Genomic DNA, 22,054 nt, shown 5'->3' on the forward strand with positions numbered 1-22,054 from the left:
TTTTTAACAACAACAAGGTATTTCCATGCTCACCTCCTGAATTGTGAAGCCAATGATAGTTTTGCATACAAGAACACTTTCATTGACAGAGTAAAAAATAGTTTCAGCATGCATGATGATTTCTCACTATTAAATTGCATTGTTAGTCCATCATTCAGACGAAAATACATTTCTTCCATTTAGAATATAGCCTGTATCAAGCATGGTTTTTGTGATAGTGTCAAGGCAGTTTTGTATCGTAACCAATTTCTTGATTATGATGATCTTGGCACTCTTGGCGGACTGCTCAGGTAGTTTTGACAATCTTTAATTTCTGACGTTGTCTGGATTATCTTGGGGTCGTCCTTGAGTGTCGGGGTTATCCTGTTTGTGAACATGTTGTTATGTATATAATAAATTTGTATTTATTGTAGGTTTTGTTGGAACTAAAAAAACATTATATAACAGAATAACATGAAACCATCAAAAGCGAGATAAGCGTCTATTTCTAAACATCGATTACATTTATTGAATACCATGCACTAACATTAATCGATCGAAAGGCAAATATCAATACATAGTTTAATATGTGTACAAACTGTAAGTGTATCAATTGTTGTACCCACCCCTCCCACCTCTGGCTGCCTGAGGTCTCATGTAGAGATTTAGTCAAATATTCGCACATTGGAGGTAGGAATCATGGTCCCACTCTCTTAAGAAATGCACCTGCAAGATGCCAGTTGAGGGCGGATCAACCTTTTGCAAGGGTTAGGGTAAGCTGTCTGGGGTGGGGGAGAGGTTCAAGACGGCCTATTACTTCTGCCCCCCCCCCCCTCCACAAATCTGCTCATGCAGTGAATGAATATGTATTGTCCCTGGACTATTGTGGATATGATTCTGCTGCTTTGAAATGTATTTCGGCTCAAGAACTAGCAGGGCGGTTGCAATATTCTGGTTAACTTTAAAAAATAATAATAATAATAATTGCTTGAAAAAGCGTCATCAGTGAGTTTAAATAAAATGTTTGGACCCTATCCTTTATTGCCATGGGGTGTAGCAGTGTGCCTCAAGAGGAGAGATGGTCAACTGGAATGTGACGATCACCGGTTCTGATAGGGGGGTGCCTGGGTAGGAGAGTGGGGAACAACAATCGATAGAAAACAGGCGCACCAATATTGAACAGTTCAACGAACTGTAGCCTTGGTTAAGGCGTTCATCGTTATCCGTTCGTACGGCATTCGGCGGCGTATCCTCGCCGCGCGCTGACTGCTGACAGCTGGCGCTGTTTTGCAGCAGTGCATGTTGGTAGGCCAGCCGAACGTGGTAAAGTATCCTGGAGAATAATTTCAGGGCATTTTTTGGTAATAGTTGGCATCCATGCTAGATTATTTCTTTGAACCATAACGAACAACATGTGGGTGGATGCCACCGTTAATTGTGACCCTAAATATACCTAATTTGCATAAATCTTTAATACCTACCATGAAGTATATTTTTGCCCTTGTTTGGGTATATCTTTTATTTTTTGATTTTTTGAAATGTTTTAATGATTCTACTTAACATCCTTACTTCAATAATATTTTCTAACGCATGTAAGCGACTGAATAATTATTAGTACATAGTAACGATCCAAAATGGCTCCTATTATACTCGACAGCTGGGCGCATTTCACCTTGGCTCCAGATGTCTTCAAGGAGTCTTGCCAAACATCAGTATTGACGAGCTTCAAATTCACCAAGTTGCTTACTGGCACAGTGACCCTATTAAAACCCTACAGAAAATCATGTGAACAATGATATCATGGTGACATTAAGCCCAGCAAACAAACACGGGAAAACGAGGTGTCTGTTAATTAGCCTAATTAGTGAAGGGTAACCTAACGTGAGAGACTTGAAAAAGTTCAAGGACATTCTCTTTATGATTAGACAGAAAATTAATGGGAAAGAAAACATTTTGACACTGACATAATCATTACAAACATTTTTTTTTTTTTTTTTTGGTGGGGTGTTTCCTTTGGGGGTGTTTCCTTATTCAAGGATCCAACGTTAGGCGACCCTTCTCCTAATTTAAGCGCAGTTTACGAACAGCAAGCTCCTTTTCCCCTGTTTTTGTTTGCCGAGCTTAATACCACAATGTTATCGTGTTCACACGATTTCCCATCAGGGTTTTATTAGGAACTCTGTGCCAGTAAGCAACTTGGTGAATTTGAAGCTCATCAATACTGAGGTTTGCACTACTTGATGATATCTGGAGACAAAGTAAATGTGCGAATTTGTTGGTATAATAGTAGCCATTTTGGATCGTTACTATATCCTCGTGATTATTATGTCACTAACATGCTTAAGAAAATGTAAGTAAGGGGGTGTAACTAGAATCACCAAAATAAACTTTTCAAAAAAATTTAAAAAAACGAAGAATATACCCAAATATGAGAATAAATATAATACACTGCAGGGATTAACAATTTATGCAAATTAGGTATATTGTGGGTCAAAATTAATCCACCGACATTTTCTTCTCCATCCTTTCACTGATTGATCTGACGTGGTTGCCTGCTATTACCACAAAATGCCGTCGAAAATGTAATATTTCAATTTGGCTGGTCCAAAAACTACAGCACCAACAGCGACTGCATGTGAAAAGTAATTATAGCGACAACGTGAGCACACACGTTGTGTGTCTCACATTACAAACAGCACCGATAACACAAATATGTGGTTTCTGACACGTCCGCAAAAGGCGAATAGATGCAAATAATTGGATAATGTTGGGATTTGCCAAGTTGTGATTGCACATTCCCCATATTAGCCCCGCCTACAATAATTGTATTGAGGTCTTGCGCTAGAAATCTAAAATAAAGACAAACATTTAAGCTTTCGCCGCGGATTGGACCAAGGCGTTTGATCGGATCCAAACGATTTTCATATAAAAAGTGGCCGCACGAGGTCGCTGTTTTACATGCATTTTTACATGCATTGGCGAGGATATGCCGCCGCTTACCGTACGGACGGATAATAAATGACGAACGCCTTGACCAAGGCTAAGTGAACTGATGAAAACTGGCTAAAGGAATAATACCTACAATTATTGTTCACATATTTTTTTTCTAACCATTGGCTTTTGCCACCTTGAATCCACTTGAGCCACCACTTCACACGGCAAAATGAATACACGACCAGCTGCAGTATATACACAATTTTTCCCCCCTCAAACAAGATCGGACAATATAAAAAAGGCGCCCTTTCTGCGTAATGCATATTCATGATGTCCAGGCTTTGGAAAATAATTTATATAACAAGGAATGGTTGTGTTTAAATCACCGACGATTGGCAGCTCATACGTGGACTGGTTGGAACGCGGATCCTACAGACAAGGATAAATGACTATTCTGAGCTGAGTGGACATGCCTTAATTGGTTAGACGCGTGATAACGGGCATTAATACCCATTGGCTTGCAATCACGAATTTTCCAGGTGTGCCAATGCCATTGTGTCGGTTTTTGCATGACATCTTAAAAGGAAATGTTCATAAAACTGTATGCAAAACTACTCCTTATGTAGGACAATGTTCTTCCAATTTGTTAAAAACATAAATACTTCAGGATATAACAGATGGTATCGTGCAGTTTTTGTCGTCATAGATGATGTATTTACCCGGAAAATAAACGTCAAATTTTGAGGAGAACACCGTTTATCCCAATTTCGTTTTTAATTAGGCTTTTATTAAAAACGTTTTAGAGAGATAGGATGCCGAACCGATGAGACGAAAGCGACATTTCATTGTTCATCTTAAAGCTAAAGATATTGTGCTCGGCATTTTCATGGCCTTACCTGGAGTCAGTGTGAATAAACTGACTTCCACATTTCTTTGTTTTTTTATTGTCCCAGCCACGTGGTAGCCATGCCAAGGTCATCTGTCACTAGATCCTAGTATGGACCATGGTACATCCACTAGAGGGGGTGTAAGTCTTGTGATCCTACTGGAAGGGTTGGAAATTGGCGGGAAAACCTAGTGTGCTTGTGCGCAATTACATAGGCTTGTGTACAAATGCATTGTTCACATAGGGATTACCTCGATCACCCCTGTGGCCAAAATGGAACTGTCAAATGGCATTGAGGAGGGTAGTGTCTGGTTTCATTGACTGTTTATAGGGCCGGAGTGATACCAGGGGTTAATCTGGGTGAATGGTGGACTTTGAGGGGCCGGGTAGCTCAAATTACATTGTGTCAATGATTGGTTCCATGCAGCCGTCTAATATCACAGCGCCAAAAATTAGCACGCGAAGGGTTAAAAGTAGTTATCACTTATCAGACTTCAATAATAAAGACCAAAAACATAGACTCAAGAATATTCAAAAATATAATTTGCTGGCTTGACAGACTTCGAGGCCAGATCGGGCGAAGAGCCTTGCAAATCTGAAAGGACCGCGCGCAATTGTTTTTGAATACCATGTATACTTTTCAACAAAGACCACTTGCCATTGACATTTGCAAGATATTGCCATTGTGCAAGATTTTTCAAAGGGCTTGTTTCCCAACGTAGCTCATGTGATTAACCTTGTGACTCGATTTGATGAGTAAGATACCATATATATAATGTGAATTTTACAATATATTATATACTTTATATTGAAAACATTAAACACTGTGATAGTTTAAGAAGTATTACTACTATTAATCAAAACTTCAAATAACATTGTAAGCGTTGTACGCTACTGATTAGGATAATTTAGGACCTTGTAATCTACAGAGTGGTCCTACACACATTCTACTTTTCTATCAGGGGCAGTTTTACAAAAAAAATGGGGACAGATATTGACACCATTTGTAAGATGATCAAGGTGAACATTTGCACGGTTATGAAACCTTAAGCAATAAAACAGTACAACAGCTCTTTTTAAACTTCAGTTGATGCTTTATTGTATTTGTCAGTTGCGTTGTAGTATATAATAACAGCCGTCGAAAGTGATGTTGGGCAGCAAGGAGAGAGAGATAAAGAAAAAATCTCTTCAGATATTCGACACTACAAGATATTGGTGCTCTCTTAATTCCAAAGAGTTTAAATTCACTCCATTCGAGTGAAAAATTCACCCCTACAGTCAAAAACTAGGGACTAGACGTTTTAGAGTGAAATTTCTTCACTCGTAAAGATATAGTTTTCACTCGAGCTTCGTCGGAAGTGGTTCTTTCTTTAGACTTTTTCAAGAAAACATGAGAGTGATGGGTTGAAAGTTGATATGTACTTAGACCGGAATGTCTTATAGGTGAAAATTAACTTGCCGTCATGATGACGTCATCACGTGACATATGATGTCATATAAAATGAACATATTTCGAAGGCCTATACTCCTGAACTACAGGTCCGATGGGGTTGAAAGTTGGTATGTCCCTGGACCGGGATGTCTTATACATGAAAATTAACTTGACGTAATGATGACGTCATCACGTGACATATGACTTCATATAAAATAAACATATTTTGAAGGCCCATATTTACAGACTACATGTCCGATTGGGTTTAAAGTTGGTATACACCTAGACCGGGATGTGTTATAGATGAAAAATAAAATGACGTCATCATGACATCATTATGAGTCACGTGACGTCACGTTAAATGTTATCTTTGAAAATCAATATAAAATCAACCATGAGAGACCTGAAATTGATGCTTGCGAAAATTGATAATAATCCAGGGTCTTCAATTTTTAAATAACGTGCGAAATAACGTGACCCTTTCTTCCGGTTGACACCGGAAGTGCCTTGTAATTTAAAATTGGTAAAAGATGCGAACTTGATTTCAACATTCTGGAAGGAACTTATACTTGAAATTTTACATGCGACATATGTCACAAAAAGTTACCGGAACGGCCTTGTGTTTGTCCACAAACATAAATCTAGTTGTTTCTTGCTTACAATACCGCAAACCCCCTTCCCCCGCCAACATTTTTCGGAATTATGTATTTTTTTTGCAGAAATACAAATGCTTGCAACCCTCTATTCGCCTGGTTTCAATGTTGTCTGTCAATATGAATCCTTTCCATCATAGTTACGCTTACTATTTGCGTCGTGTCATCATTTCACACCCTTTTAGAGAGACCTGTTTACCCTTCCAGGTGACCCACTGTATCCCCATGTAATCATCGACTGTTGCGTTGCTGTAGTACAAGCCGTTTAGGTTGCTCTGGAACCAGTTACTGATGTCACTACCGCAGTAATTGTACCACCAGCCTCCGTGGAATTTCTCAGCGCAGTTGTCCCCGTCAAAGTCATTGTCTTTATCTGGAGTTGAGAAGTACCAATGATTTTGAAGGCGGAGCGAATCATCTGTGTGCAATCAGAAAGGAAGGATCGTCAGACCTTGTATAAGTATATCAATAGATGGCGAATGCTGCACGGACATTTGCAGGAAGGGATCCAGACTACTTACAAAATGACATTTCTTTTTAGGTACGGTCTCCTTTCTTTAGTTTGTTTTCAACGCTGCTTGTAACCCGATTGGTGGGTTTTCAATTTTTGTTACGCTACTAATTTAAATATAATCCATTGCATGTTAATTTGTGTGTTATGTTTATGGGCAAGCAGCCGAAGGAAGCATTTATTTGGGATGTGAGCAGAAACATATTATCGCCTACATATTCAAACACTCAGTAAAATTAATGTTTTTATGTCAGTCTTTTTCTCTGTAACAATGTTAGGGCTCGCCTAGTTGTACGCTCCCTGGTGAAGTGTGAGCGTGTGATTACAAACTGGGGTACGGTGTGTACCCTAATGATTCATTGGCAGTCGGTTCCAAATAATGTGATCCGGTGACTCGATTATTGCAGCTCACATTTATTTATTGGTAATTATTCAGTTATGAGTGGAAATCCGTCGATGTCAAGAGGCTCTTTGATAATCCCAGTTAGAAATGTGATCTGGTAACTCGAATATTGCAGCTCACAATTTATTTATTGGTCATTAATCAGTTTTGAGTAAAAATCCGTCGATGTCAAGAGGCTCTTTGATAATCCCAGTTAGAAATAGAAATGATCAAATTATCACTCAAAATAGTTTCTTAATACAAATTGGATCCTGGCACAGTCGATATAAAATAATTGAAAATAATCCTAATCTCAAATCTAAAGATGATTCAAATCTCGAGATATATCTCTGCAGAAACTTCAGTATCAATCTTCGTTGAAATCCTGGAAACTCTCCCTGTAAAAATCTCTCTACAAATCCTAGAAGAAATCTCTAGATCCAAATCCTCAGTATAAACTCCCCAGACCGGATCAAAAACCATGCGTTACCCTCTCTCACTCTTAAATTCCACAATGCTAACGGACCAGCGGACCCTATATATCAACGGTACAACCTGAATCAAATGCGGACAGGTGACATTCACGAACGACGATCTTGGAAGGAGATAAACTTCTCAATAACGCTAATGTTGAGCTTGATCTTTCTCAACCTTAGTCCAAAAACAACGTGGAGAGAAAGAGAGAGATGGGGGGGGGGGGCAGAGAGGGGGTGGGGGAGGAGGGGCGGGAGAGAGGGAGAGAGAGAATTAACGCGCATGCGCGACTGGCGACATCAAAATACTTCAATATTATCATGCACGATAAACTCTCAAAAAGTGTCTATAATACATAACAACAATGCAGTCATGAATCCAATATCCACAATTTTATTAATACAATCAGATAGGACTCCAGGATTATGACATCTGATAAATCACATACCGCTACAAATAGATGAGAATAGCGCAGTAAAGCCAGAATTTTCTCGTAGACAACTGTGCATGAAGAGAGGTCCCAAAGGAAAAGTACGGAAAGCAAAAGGGTATTATGTACCTGCATCTCCACTCTTGGCATTAAAGTCACCGACATAGAGCTCATAATTGCGCTCAGATGATGGGTGTATCTTGAATTTCCCATAACGAACACGGGCTTCCTCCCCATCGTACGCCCTCAGAGTGATGACCAGCTCCCACCCCCAGTTACGAGTCAGACTATGCAGCTTCTGGTTGCCCAGCCAGAACTCTCCGGTCAGATCCCCGAATCCCTCGGCGTACCCCTGCCAGGTTCGATCGAAGCTCACCGAGCCGTCCAGGCGTCTCTGAAAAACCTGTGAGAAAAGATACAAACAAGGGTATTTAGCGGCGGCGGAACAGTTTTTCAAACTGGCGGCATCTCCAAACAGGGGCATTTGCTAATGCATCTTCCATGGATACAGCAGCGTACGAGCATTCCCCCCCCCCCTTTTTTAGGGGGGGGGGGGTACATTTATGCTGAATGTGGACATATTTTTTTTTGTACTGGACACTACTTGGCCTCCGTAAAATCCAATAGTGTGGGGTCGGAATGGGGAACATCTTCCAAAATCGGGGCGCTCATCAAAGCGACCATTATTCAAACAACGCATTATCTGCCATTTTCCGGGCGCATCGTAAGGGCTCTGGGGCACGGACTTCCTACTATTGCTTAGTGGTTACATAGCTTATCTCAGAACTGCTATGATCAAAGAAAACCTATTTTTAAATGTTCTATTCCTCTCAGAGCTTAATTTACAATCCATCCACCACATTTGACATGTGGCATAGAGCATGGCTTTTAAATAAAATTAGGAACTGTTGACTCACTATGTATCCTTTCCCCGACTCCGGCTCCATGTGGCAGTAGACCTGCATATTCTGGCATGCGTGCTGGATGGTATACACACCACTAGTGTTCTGACCAGCATCCAAGATCTCTTGACAATCTGCAGGTGGCTCCGTTATGGACCAATTGCTTGATATTAAAAAGAATGAAATGAACTAATGCATATCTAAAAAAAAGTGAAAAAGGGGACAGATTCCACTAAGCTGACGTATGGTGAATAATGATAATTGAAAGCACGCTGTTAAACCATCAGACACACTACAGAGGCAAATTGAAGGACTGTCCCCCAAAACCTTGTTTTGAGTAATCGACGACTGAAGTCGGATATAGTTGAAAAATCATGTCCAAATTGATATTGGTTGTTTTGTATTTTTGAGTAGTCAATGCATCCAAGATTCACACTTTGCATTTTTTTTTATGGGAAAACATACCCTTGAAGAACGTTACATCACTGCCGTTGCAATGGCGTCGCAATAGATTTTTTTGTTCAAAATAAATTCGGTATCATTGGAAGGCCAATGATTTGCGCTTAAACATTATGTACTAAAAATAATCACCAAGATAACATTTTTCCCAACAAAATCAAGAAAAATTATACCAATTATACATGTTTTTCGCTACATGGTGAAAAAAAAGCGTACGGAAGCCCTTTAGGGTCAGGCTCCTCTTTCTCTTCCACGGCGGTGTGTTTCTCTTTCACGGCGGTGCGTTTCTCTTTCACGGTGGTGCGTTTCTTTGTTATGGTAGCTGGCCTCGCTTTCATGAAGGGTTACTCGCGGCCTTGACTTATTTATCTCGCGGCTGCGACTCGCAGATCCATTGGAACCATGTAGATGCATCGGATTCTGTAATCCCTTAAGTTCTAAACGACACCTATGTGGAAGGATTCTAATATATGTATTGCTTATAATTACGGAAGACGGATAGTGCCATTCAATAAGGAATTTCCTGTGATCATCACAGAGCGGCTCATGTTTTGCCATGAACACTAATATTTGCATCGGTAAAATGGCGTTAAAAATGTATGTAGCATCGTTATTAATTATGGTGGTGGTAATTTGTTTTTTTCTTTTATTGATAATGGATCAAGGTATTATAGCCATGTATTTCCATTTAGGCTCAGCTAAGAGGACATTCTGTATGCACTTGCTGTAAACCATCTAATCGTCATAATGCGCCTATCAAATGTCCCCCCCCCCCGCTGTTCCTGGTCCGATGTTAAGATTTTGTCACGTTTTTTGTATGTCCAAGGAAGGGGAATTTTGGTCACTCAAATTACATTGTTAACATTGGCGTAATCATAGAAAGGCTATCACTAGTGCGCCCCGCGTAAGTATGTCGGGACATGGTCGGTGATTGTCACTTAAATTTTGCCTGAGGGGTGGGGATTTTGTCACTTCAAAAATGACAATCCCCACGTCTTGGACGGGGCAGCCCAGGGGAGGGGTGGGGAAAACAATTGATAGGCGCATAAGTCTTAGGAAACTGAAAAGACGCTAGCGTCAGCAACGTCTGTTTCCACGCAAACACTTGACAGACAGTCTGGATGTCGCTGCCTTCACCTTTGATCCGGTTTGTGCCACTTCCTTAAAACTTTATAACTATTGTATTAAACCAAACGAGCAAATAAGAACAATATTTTTTTGGGGGGGGGGGGTTGAAATCAACATTTTTGTATAACTCCGGTTGGTGATGCTTGAATATTTCATATTTTATATAAACTATATCATAATTTTTTTCTCATCTCCCTCCAACAATTTTTGGAATTATGTTTTTTTAATTTGCAGAAAAACACAAATACTTTAGGTTAATTTGTCTGTCAATATGAATCCCACCAATTACGGTTACGCTTACCATTTGGATCGTGTCATCATTTCACACCCTTTAAGAGAGACCTGTTTACCCTTCCAGGTGACCCACTGTATTCCCATGTAATCATCGACCGTTGCGTTGTTGTAGTACAAGCCGTTCAGATTGCTCAGGAACCAGTCACTGATGTCGCTACCGCAGCCGTCGTACCACCAGCCTCCGTGGAATTTCTCAGCGCAGTTTTCCCCGTCGTTGTCATGGTCTTCATCTCGAGTTGAGAAGCGTATAATTGTTCCACTCCCGAGTGAATCACCTGGGTGCAATCAGAAAGGGTAACAGATGCTGCATGAACATTGTCATGAAGGGACTGTTTATTAATATTACATTTGAATGGATTTCTTTCTTGTTATTTTAATGTTTGGACATGATCTGCTTTCTTTATTTATCATGGTTAGGCCAAAAAAAAATACTCGCTCTCTGGGCAGTTCGCGCGTCGATTTTAATCATGCGCGTGAACCTCCCCCCCCCCCCAAATTAACACGGAAGCTACAACAGCGCCCTCTCTTGCCGCGCCTTCTCAAATGTGTGTACCAAGGACCCCCAAGAATGGGAAAATTGTACCAAGGCAAATGATAAAGGTCACCAAGGCAAATTATGGAGGACAACAATGTATAATGAGGACACAAAAAACCAAAATAGTACACACCTTGTCTGTACAAATACAAGCTTGAATAAAAAAACACCAAAAAAACAAAACGCGTCGCCGCATCAATTCAGGAACTTCGGTCTGACCAGAGACTGACTCTTTTTTCTTGGCCTGATCTAGCTTCATCTGTTCATGATTCCAATACTGGTGAAATGCTGCATAGGCATCAAACAGACTAATCAACAATTTCAACGCTGCTTTCAGCCTGCTTTATGCTTTTTCTATCGGCCGGAAATTTTCAAAATCTTCCCGTAAACCTCCCTAACTTAAAGAACGTTATGGATTTGTAACATAATCCATTGCATGTACAGCCGTGTTTATATTTGTTTGTTTATAGACAAGTGGCCGGATGAAGTATTCATCTGATATTGACGCAGTCCTAGGAACAGATTATTGTCTACAGATTCAGACATTCGTAATAATGTTTTGGGATCATTTTGATTGTAATTGGATGAAAGAAGCGCAGTTCAACCAGAATTATATCGCAGACAACAGTGCAAGACATGATGTGTGAAAGAAGTCTGAAAGTGAAGGACAATGTAAGTAGTATACCTGCATCTCCACTCTCTTCACTAAAGCCATCGACAATAAGCTTGTATGTGTACTCAGATGCAAATACGTGAAAGTATTCATAACGAATACGGGCTTCTTCCCCAGCGAACGCCCTCAGAGTGATGACCAGCTCCCGCCCCCAGTTACGAGTCAGACTGCTCAGCTTCTGGTTGCCCAGCCAGAACTCTCCGGTCAGATTCCCAAATCCATCGGCGTACTCCTGCCAGGTTCGGTTGAAGCTCACCGAGCCGTCCAGGCGTCTCTGAAACACCTGTCAGAAACGATATGAGTTACGGTAAATTTGGGACACGTTTACCACCACCGCTTTATGATTGTTTTGTGGTTGAACGTTTATAGCGAGTCAACGCTGCGCTGAACAAAATCCAAAAGTTTTCTCAACTGACGTACCTGCAGTCCAGATACACGTCGAAGCATTTTTGTGGAGTATGAAAAAGACCCAAAAAAAAACCCACCAAAAATAAGTACACCTAAGAAAAATACTGGCCATTTCAGACATCAACCAGACTAACAGGTATCAGAGTCGTTCCGTAGTTAAATCTTTCATTTCTATTTTGGGAAGGACATCAGGGTGAACATTTTAGTTGCTTTAATCGCTTTGTTGTTCCGAAAAACCTATGGTTATGTTCAACTTACAGGAACGGATAAACCATTTTTAGTTTGTATGGTGCAACTTCCGGTTTCCCGTTAGCTTTAGCGCGTGTTTGTTAATTAATGTCACTGGCTCAGTATTCAACAGCACACGTATGCACGGGCGTTCCATTATTGTATAGCCATTGGATTGCTTTTCATGAGCACCAACCCCTTACAAAACAGTTCTATAGAATTCTTAAAAAAAAGTTTTATACAGTTCTATAGAATTCTACAGGCTCGCCAATTCTCTGTAGACTTTATATAGTCTATAGAAATTGTTAACTCTATAGAATTCTATAGATTTCTATAACATTTTTTTTTCTATAGACCCCAAATTTCTTTAGAAAGGTATAATTTTTATAGAGAAAAATAATTTCTATACGGAAGCATACATTTTATAGAGAAGTACATTTTTTATGGAGAAGTACATGTATATCATTTAAGAGTCATTTCGTGTAAATACTTCATATAAGTGTCCACGCTCAAAAAATCGAATTTTTTTATACTTTGTGGGATGAAAGGACTTTAGGGGCAAGTAACCAAAAGAGATTTTTTATCCGATATTTTGCCCGTTGCCATGGTTACGGGCCATTATGTGTTTTGGCAATTTTTCGGCAATTTTGAGGCTGCAAAAACCCTCATTTTTTTGCATTATTTTCAAAGGTCATCAAGCCAAACTGCAAAGTAATGTCACAAAAGTAACTATATCACGACAAAGTATCAACCTTACCCTTACAAGAAAAAAATAAAAACACTTCTGAAAAATCTCCTTTATATTATTTTTAGGCCCTATAATACAGCATGTTTTTACAACTAGCAAAATTGCATTTCTTACCCCATTTTTATCCCTCCAAAATGGCACTTGCCAGGGCCATAATTTCCCTTCGGCTATGGTTAGTGCAGACATTGGTCTTTTCATATCTGGTGAGACAATTTTGGGTTATTGTATAGCCTTTGTGCAGTAGCGCTCCAAAATTGTAAATTTCACAAAAACCTTACAAAGTGTATTTTCAGTGTTTTCCTTTGTTTTGGGTATATAAACTTGTATAATTGGTATTGTTCATGAATCTAGCACATTTTCACAAACAGAATTAGACTGTGTATCATTTTTAGACCATTGGATGAATAGTAGGTAGTGTACTTCCCCACACCTGGCTAGGCCCCGCCCACTCCCCATGTGCCACCGAATTTTGAACGTGTATGTTGCATAACGAAACAAATGTAAATAAATAATATGCAAGTGAACACTTTAGAAATAACATAGAGTTCCTTTTCACAGCCTCCCTTTCCCCTACCCCGGGGGCATTGCTTGGGGTTGATGGTGGGGTGTGACCACCCACCAATAACTTTGCAATGCCGGTACAATCATTGTCACAAGGGCAAAACTCATGTGATTGCAAGCCGCAATGAATAATAATGGCCATATCCATTGTCCTCTGATTGAAGTGCACCATTATTCAAATAATGTCCAGTCCTTCCCCTCCCAGCTAGGCTCCGCCCTTACTTTGCCACCAAATTCAGATTGTGATTTCTGCATGTTTTTGCCTAAAGTAAATTGTAAATACCAGATATCAATTTGAAGTGAACTTTTTACGATCTACACCAACAGCCGTCTCACAGATATATAGCCCCTTCCCCTGCCACCCCCACTCCCAAAGCTCAAAGAGAACCACGCCCTCCCCAACAAGTCAACAAGTACAATTGTGTTGAGATTACATACATGCATATGGCCTTGGGGAAAGTGTAAATTGAGGAGAAGAAGGGGTGTGTATGTCGCAGGGGTGGGGGGGGGGGTGGGTGGGAAGGGTGATTTGGACACATGCATGTACGCTGTACACATTTGTTTATATTGCAAGCTACTCTGGAATTACAGTAAAAGGTGTGGTGAACAAAATGACGTTTATTTTATAATTTTCAAAACGGAAAAGATCTGTCTATTTAGAGAGCAACTAACTCTTATTTGTTTATATTGAAATACATGTACTTTAGAACAACGATCACTCCAGTGAAAGCTCAGAGAGAACACAGCATCAATTTGATTGCATGAATTTCACTCTGACTTGACTTGGCTATATTACATGTAGTAAGGGTCTGAAGTATTGTTTTAGTGGGATTGTCCTCCAAATTTGTATTTGCCTGATCAACATGAAGTTTTGTGGCACCAAATACACCCCTGTAGTGTGCTTATTATTACCATGGCAACGGTTGTAAAGACATCAGTGCTCATAAACTAAAGTCAAACATACTTCCATTTTCAAGCCTATCACGGAAGTATTATTCTATGACTGTAATTCATGGCTATATAATTAACAACAATACATGCTCAGTATGTAACGTGGCCGCCATTGGTGCGAGAAGCGCATGTTATTTTCACCTTTCAATCTGTACCATTTTCTTTGTTTTGAAGTACGTTTTTGATAGTTGTTACATGAATGAAATGCAGAGCATTAAATAACATCACCACAATTTTGTATATTTACATTAGTTTTGCCAATTCGGGTTGAAAACCCACACATTTGTGGAATAAAATCAGTAATTATAAGTCCCTATGGCAGCAACAATGGATGCATACAGTTGCTTGACAGGAGATGAATGTTTACACAAAAATACAGAAATTATGCCCAAAATGTTATCTAGACAAGGGTTTGGAAAATATATAAAAAAGCTCCAGTGGTAACGGCAATAGAACCAAGAATGTCATATTATAGAGTAATTGTCAACCAATATTTTCCTGCCAAATCGGTTGTAGGAAAATCGGTCAAAGTATATGCAAATCAACATGGGATCACAGTGTGCTGTACCCCTCCCTTTCAGAAAAAAAACCCAAATACCTGCCAGAAAGGGTTAAAATCTGTAAGCACTTGTGGTTCGGTGGGGAAGTTGATTTTTTTTAAATTAACACATTAACAAGACATTCCATGCTTGAATACAAAAAAACCCTGTAATTAATAAGCACCAATACATTTAGATAGCTTGCCATGTAACAATGGATGCACCACAGATGTGGCCATGTTCACTGCTGATGACAGTTTGGAAGAGACTCAAAATGTCACGCTGATTACGAAATTACGATTTTAGAGGGCATAGCAGCACCCATAACGGTACTATATCCGACTTTATATGTGCTTGATCTGACCATATTTACACGTTCAATTCAATCAATCAATATAGAGGCCATTTTGAGTTTTCACTAGAGTGATAGTTGTTTTAAAGTACATGTATTTTAATATAAACATATGAGTTATTTGCTCTCGTAATCGCAATATCACTTCTTTGTATTTAAAATAATAAGATAAATGCAATTTTGTTAAAACAAATTTCAGCATCATGTACATTTTCCATGTACATGTACCCATATTACACCCCCCCCCCCGCGCTTTCCAGATATTCCAAACCACTCCCACGTTGACAAAAAATAGCGAAACCTACATAGTGTATGTAAATATGTGGACTTTCCGGAAGGCAATATGTAACCCTTACAATAATACATAAGCTGTAAATTCTTTGGGAGGGGAGGGATAGTTGCTCATAATGAGCACTGGAGTAGGAAGAGGGATGGCAGGGGGTGGGCTGTAAGACGGGTACGCCAGTTGGTGTAGATTATGAAAGCTTCACTGGCAAATTGACATCTATTTACAATATTAATTTAGGCAAATACATGCAGAAATCAAAATCTGAATTTGGTGGCAAGGGAAGGGCGGGGCCTAGCTGGGAGGGGAGGACTGGACATCATTGGAATGATGGTGCACTTCAATCAGAGGACAGTGGACATGGCCATTATTCATTGCGGCTTGCAAACACATGAGTTTTGCCCATGTGACAATGATTGTACCGACAATGCCAAGTTATTGGTGGGTGGTCACACCCCACCCTCAACCCCAAGCAATGCTTCCGGGGTGGGGGAAGGGGAGGCTGTGAAAAGGAATTCTATGTTATTTCTAAAGTGTTCACTTGCATATTTACATTTGTTTCGTTGTGCAACATACACGCTCAAAATTCGGTGGCACAGGGGGAGTGGGCGGGGCCTAGCCTGGTGTGGGGGGAAGTACACTACCTACTATTCATCCAATGGTCTAAAAATGATACACAGTATTATTATGTTTGTAAAAATGTGCTAGATTCATGAACAATACCAATTATACAAGTTATTACTCAAAACAAAGGAAAACACTGAAAATACACTTTTAAGGTTTTTGCGAAATTTTAAATTTTTGGAGCACTACTGCACAAAGGCTTTACAATAACCCAAAATTTTCTCACCAAAGATGAAAATACCAATGTCTGAACTACCCATAAACGAAGTGAAATTATTCTGTGTGCCCTGGCAAGTGTCATATTGGAGGGTTAAAAATGGGGTAAACATGCAGATTTGCTAGTTGTAAAAACATACTGTATTATAGGGCCAAAAAATAGTATAAATGAGATTTTTCAGAAGTGTTTCTATTTTTTTCTTGCAAGGGTAAGGATGATACTTTGTCGTAATATAGTTACTTTAGTGACATTACTTTGCAGTTTGGCTGGATGACCTTTGAAAATAACGCGAAAATGAATTTTTGCAGCCTCAAAATTGCCGAAAAAGGGCCAAAACACAGTTACTACGCAGGGAATGTTTCTTTTCACAACTACAACTATTCATGCAAATATAACTATTTAGTTTGAGAATGTGGAAGGAGAAACGTGCAGTTATGTGCCATCTGCATTTTAATTGTAATTAGTCTTTCAAGAGAGACCATACATCATGATATAGTATGATATGTAATTAGATATCATACTTTATATACATATAGCAATACAATCATCAAATCAGGATACCCCTACCTATATGCAGCTCGCCCAACTCCCTGTTTATCTGGTGCTTCTAGAAGCACCAGATAAATAAGAAGTTAGAATAAACAAAAGGCTATACCGAATCCAATTAACCCCCAGCTTAGGCGTAGCCAGTTGGGGGGGGGGGGGGGGAGGGGGTAAGGTGGTATTTAACCCCCCCCCACCCACCCACCCCCCGCCAATATTTTGTAAAGACTGCCTTTTCCATTCAAAGGGCCTTTTTTAACAGGCTTCCCCTCCCAATAATTTGAAAAGAGTGCCCTTTTTTATGAAGTGCCCTTTTCAAAAAGAACTTGGTGCCCTTCATCTGCCGTTTTGGGTGCCTTTTTTAGAATTTGGCACATGTAGCGCCCTGAAAAGCACACCATATTTTGGCCCTTTGTGTGCATAATTGTCGTTTTGAAAAGCGCCCACATCGACAGATACTATCTATCTCCCCCCCCTCGCTTTTTAATTTTACGGAGGCCAAAAAAAACCTGTCTACATTCCACAACGGATGTGCAAGACCCTTTTCAAAAAGAAATACCCCCCCCCCCAATAAAATGACCATGCTACGCCCCTGCCCATGCCTATGGCCAGCCCCATACAACCCGGATACAGAATGAGTAGTGACCACCAGCTAAGACAGGTCAGGCTACAACCACTTGTATTGCCTTCCGCTGATAACCCAGTCTCACCTAACATGTTTTATAGTTCCATGCATGTGGCATGTACACACAACCTTGCATACCAGTCAGTACCAGAAACTGCCTGTGTGGCAGATTCGAATTCAGTCAGTTGGACCATGGAGGTATGGCGAAAGGATCTAGGAATGGATTTACTGGAAACAATAAATTCATGAAGTTTGAGACCAAATTGCTCAAATCATGAATGATGGCAGTAACGTGCATGCCTATGAAACTTTCAAGAATTAATTGCTGTTCTTGCGAACACATATGATTGAGATTTTACTGTGTGTGCCTACATCTCGGGATGATCACAATTTTCACGATGCTGTACTACTCTGCTAGAAAGAATAACGGAGGACTTGATAAGGGTGAAAACGATGGTGACTGGTGAGTTGAGAAGATTTAATTTAAAACCAACTGATACCTATGTTGCAGAAAAGAATGGTGACATACATGTTATATTAATAAGGGAATAACAGTGTGAGGAGCCGGTCTTTACTGCGTGATAATGACCGGGATTTGGGGTGACTGCTGTTAATGGACCGATACCTTTTTAACGAAATAAACAGTTAAAATGCTCCAATTGTGTGACTTTTTTCCGGCGATATTTTCAGACTTTTTTGTGTTCATGTTCATGGGCCATATTTTAGCTTATGCATGGTACCCTGTCTCGTCCATAAGCGTTGTTATATACACCACAGCCGGGCCCAGGCTGCGTTGGACAATTGCAACGTCTTCATTGCGTACGCGTATGACTTCTGCTGCCGTAGCCAAACAAATTACACAATGTTTTCATATTTTACACATTCCTTGTGTCCAGAATTACAAAGATGCTTGATTTAGGAAAGGTAAATATGTCGATGGGCGAAGTATTTACAGAAAATAAATCGTAGATCTACGTTTTCGTCGTAACATCCTCAGTATAGTGCACTGCCACTGTACGATGTCGTTTCAAAACTTCCTTACGTGCGCGCACCCATAGCAACTGTGTTGCGTACGCGCGCGTCAGTCTCACGCGAAGGTGGTTGAGCGCATGTGCAGTGCTGTATTGTTACAAGCTGCCGTATGACTGTTGTAAATTTGGCCAATCATTGCCTTCCATGGGGCTGGATCAATGCTGGTTCAGAGGCCATTTATTCGCTTGTTCCTTGAAGACGGTCTTTCTATCACCGTTAATGCCCGGCCACGTGATCGAGTCTCGACCAATCAGAAACCATCAATGTGTGGTTTTACAAACTTGGCCTGGATCGTTCTCACCACAAATCTAATTCTTTCTTGCAATATCTTTCTCATGATGAAATTTGGGTTTTTTTCCCACCTGAATTTATACATGTGTTATTATGAGACATTTACAAGTTTCAAACATTTTCACTTGTACAACATTTTTAAAAATGTGTCGTTTATTTATCTGCCATTGTTTAACACAGGAACATTATTATCCGTGTAAGTTTTAAGTTACTACTTAGTTTTATTCATAATAAGCTAGGCGTCATGAATTTTTATGTGTCTTTCATTAAGTGAATATTTTTTTCACCACATTCATCGTGTACAGACTGTATTCATTATTGGTGCCTTTGATTGTAATACACTGCCCAGGAAAGATATCTGCTCATCCTCTACTTGCACAAATTTGTAACTTCAGAAGGAAAAACAAATAAAACGAAAAGAATATTATGTCTGTCCAACTATAATTGTGTCATATTTGTTTTCATTATTCTTTTTAGTAAAGAGTAACACCATTGTAATGTCACATTTTGAAATTAATCGAGATCTTGATAAGTTTTCAATAAACTTTTTTCTCTATAGAAATGTGTCAAAATTTCTGTAAGAATTGTATTGAATATTTCTAAAGAATTCTATTCAGCAAAGCTTATAGAAAAGGGCCAAACTTCTATAGAATTTTATAGAGTTCTATAGTCTATACAATGTTGCAAAACAAGCTCCACATTTTCTATAGAGTTCTATAAAATGTATTTATAGAAATTTGAGAAAACCTCTACAAAATTCTAAAGAGTTCTATAAAATAGTTCTATCGAAAAGGCCTAATTTCTATAAAATTATACACATCACTGTATAGAATTATTGCTCATTTTTTTTTATAGAATATCTATAAAATTCCTTTAAAACCTTATGGAAGACTTCTAAACAAACTGTATGAAATGTCTATAGACAAAATTCTAAAGAATGCTCTATAGAATTCTTTCTTATAGAATTTTAAAGAACAATATTCTACATTAAACTAGCTTAATTCTATACGATTTTGTTCATTGCTCTATAGAAAAGGCCTAATTTCTATACAATTCTACACACCGCTGTATAGAGTTATGGCCCATTTTTTTTTATATGATATCTATAAAATCCCTATGAAGCCTTATAGAAGACTTCTTAACAAACTGTTTGAAATTTCCATAGACAAAATTCTTTAGAATGCTCTATAGAATTCTTTCTTATAGAATGTTATAGAATTTTTTTTTGCAAAGGACAACAGTTCTCGGTACAAGTTGAAAACACAATTGCTACAAGAATATGTTTCTCAATGTCAAACACATCTGGGGGTCAAATTGGCAAAACACCTTCCAAGCATGTTATTGTGAAATACAGCATTTTCGTCTGAGAAAATAAGGAACTTTCCTCACCGTGTATCCTTTCCCCGACTCCATGCGACAGTAGACCTGCATATTCTGGTGTTTGTGCCGGATGGTATACACACCGCTAGTGTTCTGACCAACATCCAAGATGCTTTGACAATCTGCTGGCAGCATCGACGGCTCAGGGGTGGTGCTGACAACTGGTATCGTATCGGTAAGAGTCGATGCGACAGGTGTCGACCAGGGGGAAACTGTAGGAGTCAACTCTGGGGCAGTTTCAGTGACTCCGAGCGTCGACTCCTCCAGTTTGTTCTCAGTGCAGTTGAACCAACGGCCGATAACCTCAGCAGTCACCTCCGGCAGCATGTCCATATACAACGGTGGATCCTGTCCCTGCATCTCAGGCGCGTAGCGGTGGTAATGACCGCCTAGTCTTACCCCTGTACGGGTGCAAGGATCGCCCGGCGGCAGGACAAATCTCCCCATGCGCTGGCCGCAACCGCGTGAGTCTAGGTCGATCATCAGGGTACAGATTTGGGCTGAGACCGAACTGACTACTGTATTATTCAGTGAGAAAAATAAGGAAAAAGTAAATGAGTGAAAACGTCGTGTGAAACCACGGTTACAGCCCGATAGTCAGAAGGTTCAAAAGTCCGAATGTCGATAGTCCGAAGGTTCGATAGTCCGAAGAGCCCATTAGACACAAAATAGAATAAGGTTAATTAATCCGAAGGTTCATGGTCAGAATAGACGATACGGTGCCATAGTACGAATGGACAATACGGTTCGATAGTCCGAATGGACAATACAGTTCGTCAGTCTGATACTTAGGATTATCGGACCTCACTGTTGATTCGGACTATTGGACCTTATTGTTGATTTGGACTATCAGACCTTATTGTTGATTTGGACTATCAGACCTTATTGTCGATTCTGACTATCGGACCTTATTGTCGATTCGGACACTTGGACCTTATAGTCTTTTTGGACTTCCCACCCCTGTTGTCAGTTCGGAAAAATACACCTTCTGACTATTGAGCCTCATTTTCGTTTCGAACTGTTAAACCTCCGGACTATTCGCTCTGTTCACAAGCACCCCCTCACCGGCAAAGGAAGTACAGTTGGGGTGACAGACCGACGCCATTGCCTGACTGCAATGCGTTTGAGCCGAAGCGCGGCCACTGCGGGCGTGTAAATAGAACAAATCCCCCGTTGTGCGTGCGTTATACAAAAGGAACGCGTTCAAACGGTGCGAGTCAACAAGCGAAATGTCCCGCCCATGGGAGTCGTTGCTAAGGTGAAAGGGCGCCCTCCTTTGGTATCGCACGGAGCTCATATAACCTTATTCTAAATTCGGACTGTCACTGCAGCAGCTGTGCAGTGAGTTTGTCTTAAGTTTATTAATTTTCTGAACAGTTTTTATAGTTTAAATTTAGAATTCCATTTTTAGAGTATTACTTCATATTTAGTGAAAGAGCCTACTGTTAACTTTCACCTCATAAAAGTGAAAGAGCCTACTTATGTGTTGCATTAAGAAGCCTCCTTCCCACCACCAGAGTGACCTTGTGCACTTGCTGTGTGCATACAGAGACCCTGTGTGGGTACAAGTACCACATAATCTTGCCACATAAACAAT

The 22,054-nt window shown here is 39.9% G+C and overlaps 1 protein-coding gene across 1 annotated transcript; it reads right to left on the minus strand.

Moving 5' to 3' along the window:
* Window positions 1-1,017: 1,017 nt before the first annotated feature.
* Window positions 1,018-20,968, minus strand: LOC119738042. Its single transcript, XM_038212762.1, has 7 exons — window positions 20,467-20,968; window positions 11,685-11,955; window positions 10,472-10,739; window positions 8,599-8,746; window positions 7,811-8,084; window positions 6,084-6,302; window positions 1,018-1,103 (listed from the first exon to the last, which is right to left on the minus strand). The coding sequence occupies exons 1-7, from the start codon at window positions 20,938-20,940 to the stop codon at window positions 1,018-1,020; spliced, it is 1,740 nt and encodes a 579-aa protein (XP_038068690.1). The 5' UTR covers window positions 20,941-20,968.
* Between the last annotated feature and the right edge of the window lie 1,086 nt (window positions 20,969-22,054).

The sequence above is a fragment of the Patiria miniata genome, unplaced genomic scaffold (genome assembly GCF_015706575.1).
Source record: "Patiria miniata isolate m_02_andy unplaced genomic scaffold, ASM1570657v1 HiC_scaffold_3, whole genome shotgun sequence".
In the NCBI taxonomy this organism is placed as follows: domain Eukaryota; kingdom Metazoa; phylum Echinodermata; class Asteroidea; order Valvatida; family Asterinidae; genus Patiria; species Patiria miniata.

Excerpts from the sequence above, each read along its gene's own strand:
- LOC119738042 (XM_038212762.1), bottom strand. The coding sequence starts at position 20,940 with ATGATCGACCTAGACTCACGCGGTTGCGGCCAGCGCATGGGGAGATTT. Across the intron at positions 6,303-7,810 it reads TGCCAAGAGTGGAGATGCAG|ATGATTCGCTCCGCCTTCAA; the intron begins GTACATAATACC and ends GATTGCACACAG. Across the intron at positions 1,104-6,083 it reads ACAGTGGGTCACCTGGAAGG|GCACCCCCCTATCAGAACCG; the intron begins GTAAACAGGTCT and ends TCTCCTACCCAG.